Source organism: Buteo buteo, chromosome 27 (genome assembly GCF_964188355.1).
Source record: "Buteo buteo chromosome 27, bButBut1.hap1.1, whole genome shotgun sequence".
Classification (NCBI taxonomy): Eukaryota; Metazoa; Chordata; class Aves; order Accipitriformes; family Accipitridae; genus Buteo; species Buteo buteo.
The window spans coordinates 7,998,802-8,011,290 of record NC_134197.1 but is presented as its reverse complement, the minus strand read 5'-3'; the positions used below and the strand labels follow the sequence as shown (position 1 = coordinate 8,011,290).

Below are 12,489 nucleotides of genomic sequence, written 5' to 3'. Positions count from 1 at the left end.
ATGTCACATCTAGTATAGGAATTGGGGGGAGTGGGGGCAGGGAATTGCCGCTCAGGGACTAACTGGGTGTCGATCAGCGGGTGGTGAGCAATTGCACTGCGCATCATTTGTATATTCCAATCCTTTTATCATTACTGCGGTCACTTTATTAGTCTTATCACTATCATTATTAGTTTCTTCTTTTTATATTCTATTAAACCGTACTTATCTCAACCCACAAGTTTTACTTCTTTTTTCCTGATTTTGTCCCCCATCCCACTGGGTGGTGGGGGGAGTGAGTGAGCGGCTGCGTGGTGCTTAGTTGCTGGCTGGGGTTAAACCATGACAGAGAGTTACTTTGCTAGCTAAACTGGCAGGTTTTGTAACATGATGAAATAATTAAAATGGTTACCTTATCAACAAATGCAGGCTATTTAATTTTGTGGTCATGATTCACATTATTTTGAGTTACTGTTTGTTGCTGTTCTGCTTGCTGGTTAACTGTGCAAAGCCCTGGTGCAGACACGGTGGTCAGAAGTTTTTATCAATGAATATCACTTGTAATTTCAAACAGAATACAGATGTGGCTGAAAGTGTTTCACAATTATGATAAGATTTTATCCTGAAGTTTTTATGATAGTTCTGGGGCGGTTTTCTAACAAGCAGCAATATTTTCTTTGCTGTTTCTTTCAAAATTCTGCACTTGGATGCATGCGACACCATATGGGCTTCTACAGAATATCACCTCTTTTGATTTTTAATATTTTATATACAAAACCTAGAAGGCTGCTTTTTCTAATGTCTCTGTCATTTCATCTTTATTCATTTTAGGGATGAGAATCTTTCTGGTAGTGAACTTACTGCTAAACTTGAGCCAGCATTTCTTTCGGGTTTGCGTTGTGCCCAGCCACTCATACGAGCCAAATTTTTTGAGGTCTTTGACAATTCTATGAAACGTCGTGTTTATGAGCGCCTGCTTTATGTGACCTGTTCTCAAAACTGGGAAGCAATGGGAAATCACTTTTGGATAAAACAGTGCATTGAGGTAGGGAAATTATTTGTATCAGAAATACAATTATAATTTGAAAAACATGTTTTATTCCCCATTTTTCTTGGCTGGGTGTAAAAGCATTATGCAGTGTGTAGTCTTGTAGTATGTATTATCTGTATCAAAGCTAAAAATACCAAGTCGGCTGCCTCAGATACTTCTTGTGGTGCTTAAAAATAAATACAGTGTCTAAACCATGAAATGCTGATGCTTGGGAAGTGGCTTTAATATCAACCTTTAAAATCTATTTTCTCTGTGAAAAGCTTAATGACCAGGTTAATACTTCTGAAGAAAACCCATTTCTTATAAATGATGGTGATCATAAAAAATACAAGAATTGTCATAGTAGATGATTTCAAGAAAACCATTAAGGCTAGAGTGTCTGCTCTGGTGATATGACAAATGTTAGGTGGGTTTGCATTGAAATTGCATTTTTGGTTGGTTAGGACTGACGCAACCCCCCCCCCCCTTTTTTTTTTAACAATTTGCATATCAAAACATGAGTTTAAAGTGACTGTGAGGATAGCTTTCTGCTCTTAAAAGTATTAGAACTCCTTCCACAGAGATTAAAAACAGCATTTTTTTTTTTTATTTCCACATCCTTTTGGGGATGACTTTCATTGTAATGGTGAAAGTCTGTATACTGATTGAGGGCACTAAATATATGTGTTAAAAAGTACAAAAGAGAATTTAGGCATAGAAGATTCCTGTTTCTTCAGTATTTTCAGGAGAGGCTTGAAAAACAATCTTGAAAGTATAGTAATGAACTTCAAAATGGTGACAAAAAGTGGTCAGATTAAGATGAAAATGTATTAGTGTATTTATTGAATAAGGTGATAAATAGGCCTTAAGCATATTATTGCAACTTCTATCTTGTTGATAAGTACTAAGCCATAGTGATGTTTTCCTTGAAATACTACAGTAAAATGTATATTTAAAAACTCTCCTTGCTTTTTAATGTCTTAGCTCCTGTTGGCAGTGTGCGAGAGAAATACTACAATTGGGACAAGCTGTCAGGGTGCTATGCTGCCCTCTATCACCAATGTTATCAACCTTGCTGACAGTCATGATAGAGCAGCATTTGCTATGGTAACCCATGTCAAACAAGAGCCTCGTGAAAGGGAAAACAGTGAATCCAAAGAAGAGGTAACTTACAGAAAATAAGAAAAAGAAATCTTTTTGATGGAATATAGCTCTTCCTAGTTTCTCATCAAATAAGTTTGGAGACTGTCTTGAAGATGATGTGCACAGATTGTTCAGGATATCTTGTCTTTTTAATACATTGTATTTTAACCATGCATGGGTTTTTTAGAACTTGCATTCATTCATTTAGCCTTTTCTTTACTATAGCACTCTAGCAATTATTTATCTGAACCTGAAGAACTAGCAGAAATAGTGAGACCTGAAATAAGTTGATTGGAAGTGTATTTTGTGTTTGTATGGGGGGAAAAAAGCAAGAGTACGTAGAAGATATCTGCAAGCTTTGAGTTGTTTACTTCTGTATAGGATGTTGAAATAGACATTGAATTGGCTCCAGGAGATCAGACCAGTACACCTAAAACTAAGGAGCTTTCTGAGAAGGACATTGGCAATCAGCTGCACATGTTGACCAACCGGCATGACAAATTTCTTGACTCTCTTCGAGAAGTGAAGGTTGGTACAGGTCATTGGTTTGCTGACAAATCACTTTAATACTGAGTTCTTTGAACTCATGTGACATGCTGCCTTTTTTTTTTCTTTTTTTTATCTCACACTTCTGTGTTTTTTTTAGCTGATTTTTTTTTTATGTAGACACCTACTATAATCTGATGTAATTTCTTATTTGCATAGGGTAAAAAATTCTTAAGCCTTCACTTAATTGCTAGTTGTTACTGTATCCCTTTCCTACAAAGTTAAATTTCATCCTCCTCTACCTGTAAATGTATTTTAACTGTTCAGTTAAGAAAATAGTGATGGCAAAGACAGGGTATAGGATCAGAAGAGTGTATTGGCTTCTGATGTTTTAAATAATTTCTAAGAAAGTAATTTTAGCTGAAAGCTATGTTGAAATAATTCTCACAGTAATAACAGCTCTATCCAATTAACTTGATCATTCCTATTACTGAAGTGATCAACTTCTTTCCTTTTTCCTTTTTTTTTTAAATGGTTACAGTAATGAATTAGTCTCAATCAACATGAAAATAGGATTAAGTTGTTACAGTAGTCTGTATTGCTAAAGGAAACATATTTTTGATATGTTGGTTGGAACAGGCATTTGCATTAATGCTTAAAAAACTGTATAATTGTGAACTGTTTTTCCATAGTATTAATTGTATTTTTCCCTTTTATATATATCTCCCCCTTTTTTTTTTGTTTTGTTTTGTTTCTAGACTGGAGCGTTGCTGAGCGCATTTGTTCAGTTATGTCATATTTCTACACCATTAGCAGAGAAGACTTGGATACAGCTTTTTTCACGACTTTGGAAAATCTTGTCTGACAGACAACAACATGTGAGAATCTCTCTCTACTCACAGATTCCTCTTTGTAAATGACTGGTGTTTCAGGAAAGTGTATTTGTGTGATAAATGACTTGTTCACTTGCTTTGAGAAGTTTGCCATTCTTTGTGACTAGTAAATGCTGTATACCTCTATTGATACATTTTTTGAAAGAAATAGGGCCCTTCAGTTTACAAAGAGAAATATACTTATCAAATGATTGTTCCCTGTATTAACAAGATTTTAAATCTAAATTCTCTAATTGAAGAATCTGAATGAACAGATAACTATGGTTATGTTTTTTCTTCTAGGCTCTAGCAGGTGAAATAAGCCCTTTCTTGTGCAGTGGTAGCCATCAAGTACAGCGAGATTGTCAGCCAAGTGCACTGAATTGCTTTGTGGAAGCAATGTCACAGTGTGTTCCTCCCATTCCCATCAGACCTTGTGTCCTGAAATACTTGGGTAAAACTCACAATCTCTGGTTTCGTTCTACACTGATGCTGGAACATCAAGCCTTTGAAAAAGGACTAAGTCTACAAATTAAGCCTAAACAGACAACAGAATTTTATGAGCAGGAAAGCATAACTCCTCCTCAACAGGTATTGTTATATTAATTGAAATGCCTTATGAAATGTGAAGAGAAAAACACAGTGACAGTATAGTATGGTAGTACCATAAAATCACAGAATCATTTAGGTTGGAAAGGACCTTTAAGATCATCGAATTCAACCGTAAGCCTAACACTGCCAAGTCCACCACTAAACCATGTTCCTGAAGTGCCACATCAACATGTCTTTTAAATACTTCCAGGGATGGTGACTCAAGCACTCCCCTGGGCATCCTGTTCCAGTGCTTGATAAACCTTTTAGTGAAGAAATTTTTCCTAATAACCAATCTAAACCTCCCCTGGCACAACTTGAGGCCATTTCCTCTTGTCCTATCACTTGTTGCTTGGGAGAAGAGACTGACACCCACCTTGCTACAACCTCCTTTCAGGTAGTTGTAGAGAGCGACAAGGTCTCCCCTCGGTCTCCTTTTCTCCAGACTAAACCACCCCAGTTCCCTCAGCTGCTCCTCATATGACTTGTTCTCTAGACCCTTCACCAGCTTCACTGGTCTTCTTTGGACAAACTCCAGACCCTCAATGTCTGTCTTGTAGTGAGGGGCCCAAAACTGAACACAGTGTTCAAGGTGCGGCCTCACCAGCGCTGAGTGCAAAGGGACAATCACTTCTAAATCTTTGTATTTAGAAGCTTGTTAAAGTAGTGTCAATTTTTTAATTCAGTGAAGAAATTCTTGTCCTTGTGTCTGTGTGAATACAGACACTTGCAACATTGACTACTTTGTGTCTTACCTAATTCTTATGCTTTTCTTTCACCTGTCATTGATGTTTTTATATTTTTCTCACTTGATCCCTCTTTTCCATCTGCTTTTGATGCTAATTCTCTGCAGCACTGTAGAACTAGATGAAACCATTTCTGCCCCTAATTTTAAATCTTGAGTAGAAGTCTGTATTGTCTCTGTCTCATTCAAAGGGAGTGTGCTTTCCCTAATCAAGTCTGTTGGTATATGACCTTAAAGAATTATTAGCTAAACAAAATTGAGTTCCCTGTAAACAGGTGCTGTTGTGTTTAATAGTCTGTCAAGTAGTTATGATCTGCCTAGGCATGTTTGTGATCAGTTGAGGAAGCTAAATATTACAGATTCTTTTTACGTTAAAGACCAAGTTGTTGGCTTATTAAACAATTTTGTTTTCTATGATTTGATCTGATATATTAGGGAAGGCAAGCAAGAAGGGTTTTTTTGTCATGTAATGCACCGTTGCTGTTCTCAGTACTTGGTTGTTACTAATTGCTTGCCTTCTAGATTTTTAAAAAGAGTTTACATAAACACTTCTCTATTTCCATGTCTTTCTCAATTTGCCTTAGTGAGAACATGTTGTTTTGCTATCTACTACGCTTTATAAGGACAGCTTGACTGTGGAGAAATATGTTTAACATTCTAGGAAATACTGGATTCCCTTGCTGAGCTCTACTCTTTGTTACAAGAAGAGGATATGTGGGCTGGACTATGGCAGAAACGCTGTAAATTCCCAGAGACAGCAACAGCTATTGCCTATGAGCAACATGGCTTTTTTGAACAGGTACACTCTGATATTAGAAACAATTTGAGTAGTTCTACTGTCAGGATCAGTATTCTGGTCAGCAAGAATATATTCTGAATATTAATAAACAACTTCAGTCTTCTAATATCGAAAGTGCCACAACTTCTCTACTGGCTAAAGTAGGAGTTTGAGGCCATTTAATACCTAGATAAGGTGAGATTTTTGAGCACATCCATCAGTTTTTAATGAGATTTGTAAAGCTGCCAAGTAATGACTATATTCAGGAATGAGTTCACACACTTTTTCTTTTTTTTTTTTTTTTAACTTAGAATTTATAGAAGTTTTCTTACCACTTTTTTAAAAAAGAAAAGAATGTTGTGTTAATGTGTATATAGCAGATGGAAAAATAAAATGGTTTGAATTTTATTTAGGCACAAGAAACTTATGAAAAAGCAATGGAAAAGGCTAAAAAAGAGCACGAAAGGAACAATGCTTCCCCTTCAATCTTTCCTGAGTATCAGCTCTGGGAAGACCATTGGATTCGGTGAGACTTTAAAGCTGATATAGAACAAGTATTTTTACCCTTCAATAGAAGTAAAATACCCTGCTGGTTTAAAGCATTAGTTACGAGAATAAACTTAGCTCGGGACTTAGCTCAGATATAGGGGAAACTTAAGGGAATTAAAAAAGCTACTTTTTACTCCCTTAACAGACCCTCAGAAGTGATATGCCTGAAGTGTTGTAAAAATGTAATTTGCTATTGGTGGAAACAGACTGGAGCTAAAATTTGTTTTTCCTATTTAAAATGGTTGTTCTGGGAGACACAAAATGCAGTTCTTCCCTATTCACAGATTTCTATATTATAATTGGTAATAAATAAATTAAAAAAATAATAATCTTCCCATCTGGATAAAACTTTTGCAGCGATAGCAAAGCTGTTCATAGACAAACAAATATGCAGATAATATTCTGATACACAACATCTATAGTCACTTTTACTGAAGTTTTATTTTTTGATAACCAGACTGACAATGCTTTTGATTTCCTTAGTTGCTCAAAAGAATTGAACCAATGGGAACCTTTGACAGAATATGGGCAGTCAAAAGGCCATATAAATCCTTACCTAGTACTAGAATGTGCATGGAGGGTCTCAAACTGGACTGCTATGAAGGAGGCTCTGGTGCAGGTGAGTGAGGGCTTCTAGTGCTAATGTTTAGTTTCTTTCTTCATTTTACTGATTACATTTCTAACAAGTCAGCATTACAGTTCATTTCACAGAAAGAGTGAACTGTTCTTTGGAAGTTTTCTTGATGTCCCAGCACACAGCTGGTTATTTTGGCAATTGAAGCATGCCATTTCAACAGACAAACGTGGTTCACTTTTCTATCTGTTTATAAAGCTGTACTATGTAAGAAATTAAGCCAGGGCAGGTGAAAGACAGCGTGCATGGTAATGAGTCATTAAAAAGCAACAAATGCTTGGCACAGGAGTGTGTGCCAGCAGGGATATGTGGAGAAACTTAAAATGGGACCCTTGCAAGTATATGATATTTAAATAATACAATACTAGGGAGGAATATTTTTTGTATTTTACACCTTTACAGGAACAAATGTTGCTTTTGTGAAAGGGAATGAAAATACACCTATTATCTTCCTGTCTGTGGGCAACATAACTATGCTTCCAGGTGTAAAAGTGCAAAAGACCGTTGCCTCTGTTGTTTTTGTTTGTTTTGGCACTTGAAAGGCAAAGCCAAAGTGTTCCCAACTTCTACTGCCCAAACTTAAAACTGCAAAACACAATTTATTCTGTTCATCATCACTGTGCATGAAAGAGGATTAAAACATGTATGAAAATGTCTTAGTGAAATGAGGGTCAGGGACTTGTCAGCTAAATGTGATTTACATTAAATACCTTAGCGTATCTGAGGAATATTTGTAAGACTGTGTTTCAGGAACCTTGTTAAAAAAAAATCCCTGAAAAAGCAACACATGAAATCTCAGTTTCAGTGTTGATTGGTTGGTGAGGCTTGTGTACACAGCAGATTATACCAGCAGTTACTGTTTTAGTGAAGACGGTGACGAATTTGAAGTTGTTTATATGTGGTGGGAAATGTATTGGCACATGCTGGTTTTTTTGTTTCTTAGATTTTATAGCCTTGCTTAGCAGAGGTATAATAGAAGGTTTGTTGTTCTTTCAGTAGCAATGTTTTTCTCTACTATCTGTCTGGGAATTGCCTTCTGTATCTGTATTATTTTACTTTCTTTTTAATTTTAACTCAAATACTTTATTACTGCAAATTAACTGCTGGATTTCTAACTTTATTCGCATTTTGAGTCTACTTTAGTTCCATTTAAAATAAGGCTCATTTGATTGTGCAATGTATCCATTACATATAATTTTAAAATATCTTGGGAGCACCAGAGGTTGGAGCCAGTGCGGTCAAAACTGCCAAGTGGAGATCTAATGAGAGGTGAGGGACAAGATGATGAATCTCGGGCAGTGAGCCTGAGATTGGGAAGCAATGAGAAGCACATGAGGTGAGGGTGAAGGAGGCTGGAGGAGTATAAATATGACTAGGAGTGGCAGGGATAACTGGGTAAATAGTCTGAAGCAAGAAGTTGAAGAAAGTGATTTCTTTTGAGAAAGTGTAAAGGACTTGGTAAAACTAGCAGAGAGGAGAGAGGCATTGAATTAAATGTTGCAGGGTGCATCAATGAGACTGACTGTGCAGGAGACAGGATTTGAGTTAATTGACAGGGAGAGAGATGGGGATTGGACTTGAACAAGGATCGCTGGGATTACAGAAAGGGATAGGTTACTTCTGGGGGAAAAAATACTTTCATTCTGCAAAAGTAGGCTTATAAAGTAAATAGAATCATAATGCATAAGCACAAGGGCACGCTTAACTTTTAGGTGATTGACTTTCAAATGTGTTCCCCAAACAACTTTTTGTGTGTATAATCTTTATACTAGGAAGTATACAAGTAAAATTACTGAGACCACTTAAAAGAAAGAGTAGGGTATTGTGAAGTGACACTTGTTTAAATCTACAATCTTTACTGAAAAAAAGAAATAAGGCTAAAAAGTACTTTTATCTGCTTTCAAATTGTGACGATTTGTGGTAAGTTTTGTGCTAGAAGTAAAGATCATAATAATTGTACAGATTTCTAGATTATATTTTTTTATGACGGAGAGTGCTGAGGCACTCTTAGTAGTTGTTGTTTCCTGTAAGTTCATTATTGGATGTTCTGTGGAATCAGGAAACTTTAGTTTGGAATTTTCTGATGTGCCAAGGTTTTCTCAGAAGCTTAATGCATTGATTATTATACTTTTATAGTTTAATGTAAAGTTTACAGAACCATAAAATAGTTCGAGTTGGAAGGGACTTCCAGAGGTCATCTGGTCCAATGCTTCATTCAGAGCAGGGCCCAAGTAGATCAGGTTGCCTTGTCTAGTAGAGTTTTAGTATGTCTAAAAACTGAGATGCCACAGCCTTTCTGGATATATTCTTCATCTGAAGTAGCATAGGTGTTGTTTTAGAAACCAGTGCAGTACTTAGCTTCTGTTGTTAGAAACCAAGGAACTTGTGTATGGCAAGTGAGGTAGTTACCATCTTCATTTGGTAACGGGTAATATGTATTGTTTGTACTTTCCTGCTATTGACCTTCCTGATTCATTATGGAGTTCATTATTGTGTTCTGCTTGTAATTCATTTTGCTGAACAGCATGCACTTGTAAAACATTTAACCTTCTCTTTGTCCTTTCCTGGGTTTCACTCATGAGTCGGTGTATTCTGTGCTATCCATGTGCCTGATGAATGAACGCTCCGTAAAGTTTTGGCTGTTAGAGAACAGTTTGAAGGCAGGGGGTGCACTATGTACAGAAAATAATGCTTTGAAAGATTTAAATCTGGAAGATCTTTTTTCTTTCCAAGTGTTCATAAACACTTTTTGTGTGTGTGTAAATAAAGTTTAAATGGTTAGGGAAACATGCTGTAAATGAACCCCCCATTTTCTGAAAAGGTGCAACAGAAAATACATAGGTAGACGTTGTTATCTGAGAGCAAATTTTTATGAGTTCTTCCATATGCAAAAAGCTGGCCATATTTAGGTAACTTACTTCCTTTTTATCCTCTCTTAGGCATCTTCTTTCCAACTACTTTAAGAATCATCCCATGTGAATAAGCTGGTGGTTATTGTTCTTGAGGTTGCTATAAAATGTCAGGCTGTACAGCCATCTTGGGCTTCTTGGGGCAAATGACAGACTTCTGTATTGGAGTCACCAGTAGATTTTTGTCTTTTTTGTGGTTGTGTGGTTTGTTTTTTTGTTTTTGTTTTTGTTTTTGTTTTTTTTTTTTTTTAACTTTTATGGTACCTATCACTCTTCTGTAGAAGATTGAAACCTTTTTCTTTTTTTTTTTCTTTTTTTTTTTTTTTTTAGGAAATATGCCCTCTTTTCATAGTAGGTAGTTGTTAATCTGTGATTAGTTAATGTAGAAATATAAACTAGATGTAGAACTGAAATCTGAAAGGTGAGACTACTGCACTGAATCACAAGTGGAATGGAGCTTGCTGATCTTCATTGCACTGTTGCTATATAGTGTAACATTACTGAAATTACTCTCCTAAGGATGCCACAGTTTGGAATAAGGGAGTGAATTACATATTTAAAATATAATTTTACTGACAAATCTCTGAGCAGAGCCTTAGGCAATGGTTTTTCATATTGCAGAGAGAGAGCTGGAAGAATTAGTCCCTCACTTAATTGGGGTTTATTGTTTCAGCAGTACTGTTTAAGTTTGAGCCAATACTTACCAGTTAATAGTGTTACATGTCAAATTGACAGTTGACTGTCTAGTTGCATAATATTTGCAAAAGATAAAACCTGATTATGAAAAATGCTGAGCATCCTTTAATTCCAATATCTTGCAGGATTAAGTTCCTGTATACAAAAAACCCTAAGAGCATGCTTCATTGTGACAACTTAGTCTCGCGTGATAAATATGTCGAGTTGCGTGTCTCTTACTTTCTTCAAAATCAGACTATTACATTTTTAAAATGTAGTATGATGTTCTTCTGTAACACTTTCTCTTGTCAGAAGGGAAAATAGGTGGATGCAATCAGTATGTTTTACTGTTTCATAGTTCAGCCTTTAAAGCAAAAGTTGTTTAATTTATTAAAGGTAGTGTTGTCTTTGATGGTACCTAAATTAAGGGTGTCCAACTATTGCAACATTTGAAATGGAATTTTTCAATATTTGTAGTCCTGATGGTTCAAATTGAATAGGTGTTTCTAAAGATGGATTTTATCATTTATCAGCCAAAGTGAAACCCAATCTGTAAGTAGCAAGCTGCGTATGCTACAAAAAAATTGTCTTATAGGTTATATTTACATTTTAATGAACTTCTTCTGTTCTTATGACAACTGGTATTTCGTGTCCTATTTAAGTATGCAACTTTAGTGGCTAATTGTAGAAATACTACTATCTGAGAAACCTTTAAGGCCTAAAATAAGAACTCTATTGTACAGTATATTATAAACCTTGAGTTCGAACAGAATGAGATAGATCATGTCTGACGGGTTCTGGTTGTGGAGATTTGCAAGTTGAGTAGAAGTGACAACCACGAGTAACTGCTGATATGCTTTAGCTGCAGTTATATTAAATGAGATATTTTCAGTAATGAGACATTTACTAAACGACAAAGGAGAAGATGCTGCTGAAGCCATAAATGGAGCTTTTGTGGCTCTACTCAGATGCTTGTAAAAGTGTCAAGACACGTTTGCATAAATATTAGGATGTGAAAGAATAATTGATTCTATGCTGCTATAGTTGCTACTCCAATTTTATTGATATTCTTTAATGTGGCTGTTTTTTATCAAGTTCCATGGTTGATTCACAAGAGAGGTCAGAAAGGATGGCAAATATGTATCAATTTTTGTAAATCTTTGTGAAACATTTTTAATAATCTACCTATTAAAGTTGAGCTATTAAAACAGCAAGTGGCCTTTGATAGGACCCAAGACTCATTTCCATTTGCTCACATTGCCATTGTGTTTAATGATCCAGTAGATAATGTAATAAAGAAAGAGATTATTTTCACTGTGTAAGTGTGAGGTTGCTACCTGGCAGTTTCTCTTTGCTGGCTCAGGCATAAAAGTCAGTTGAGGATAACAGAAATAACAATTGTAATGGTTAAGGTACAGTATATCAACAAGAAGATAATGCAGAAGGATTTCTGTGTTGCATATCGAACCATAAAGGGTTTGATGTAAAGCAGAAGAAAGAAGTGAAAAAGTTCTAGATTTAAGGCCTGCAGTGTCAGCTAGTGAGCATTGGTTAAGTGCAAGTTTACTGTAAAATACTCACAGAATTTAGCTGCTACACGATTCAAGTATTTTTCTGTTTTTAGTTGCCATATTTCTACTGTTCCAGGATTTTAAGAAAATGGTTTAAAATTATTTTTCAATTAATTTAGCACTATGACCTGACTTCGCACCTGTACTCAGTAATTACTTTGACATAAATGGGAAGGTAAGTTGTGGATTAGTTAAAAAATTATTAACTGTTTATTCTCATAAACTTAGTAACGTCCTAGAGCAGGCAGTTAGGAAGTATAATGCTGGCAAATTGTGCTGACGTATAGGGACGGGATCCTTTTAAGTGAGAAGTTGACATTACTTGTTCTGGAGCCCCTGAAGCATTTCAGAGGTAGTATGTGTTATCTGCTGAGAAGCATCTTTTTTCTTTATACAGGGCGAATTGGTTTGCAGTGAGCTTCATACTCCTGTTGCAAGACTGCTTTCAGCTTGCTCAGCTGTCTCTGAGCTACACTACAGTTGTCAGTGTAAAAATACCCTAACAGCAGGTTGTATGCAGGCACTTC

The 12,489-nt window shown here is 36.0% G+C and overlaps 1 protein-coding gene across 5 annotated transcripts in view; it reads left to right on the top strand.

Annotated features, from left to right (window-relative positions):
- TRRAP (transformation/transcription domain associated protein) overlaps positions 1-12,489 on the top strand; it is a 102,816-nt gene that overhangs the window by 54,808 nt on the left and 35,519 nt on the right. For all 5 annotated transcript variants that reach the window (XM_075058757.1, XM_075058758.1, XM_075058759.1 and 2 more), the window contains 8 exons: positions 811-1,024; positions 1,994-2,173; positions 2,534-2,680; positions 3,397-3,516; positions 3,814-4,101; positions 5,508-5,645; positions 6,038-6,150; positions 6,657-6,792. In XM_075058757.1, the coding sequence (XP_074914858.1) occupies positions 811-1,024; positions 1,994-2,173; positions 2,534-2,680; positions 3,397-3,516; positions 3,814-4,101; positions 5,508-5,645; positions 6,038-6,150; positions 6,657-6,792 (1,336 nt within the window). The remainder of the gene's footprint in view (positions 1-810; positions 1,025-1,993; positions 2,174-2,533; positions 2,681-3,396; positions 3,517-3,813; positions 4,102-5,507; positions 5,646-6,037; positions 6,151-6,656; positions 6,793-12,489) is intronic.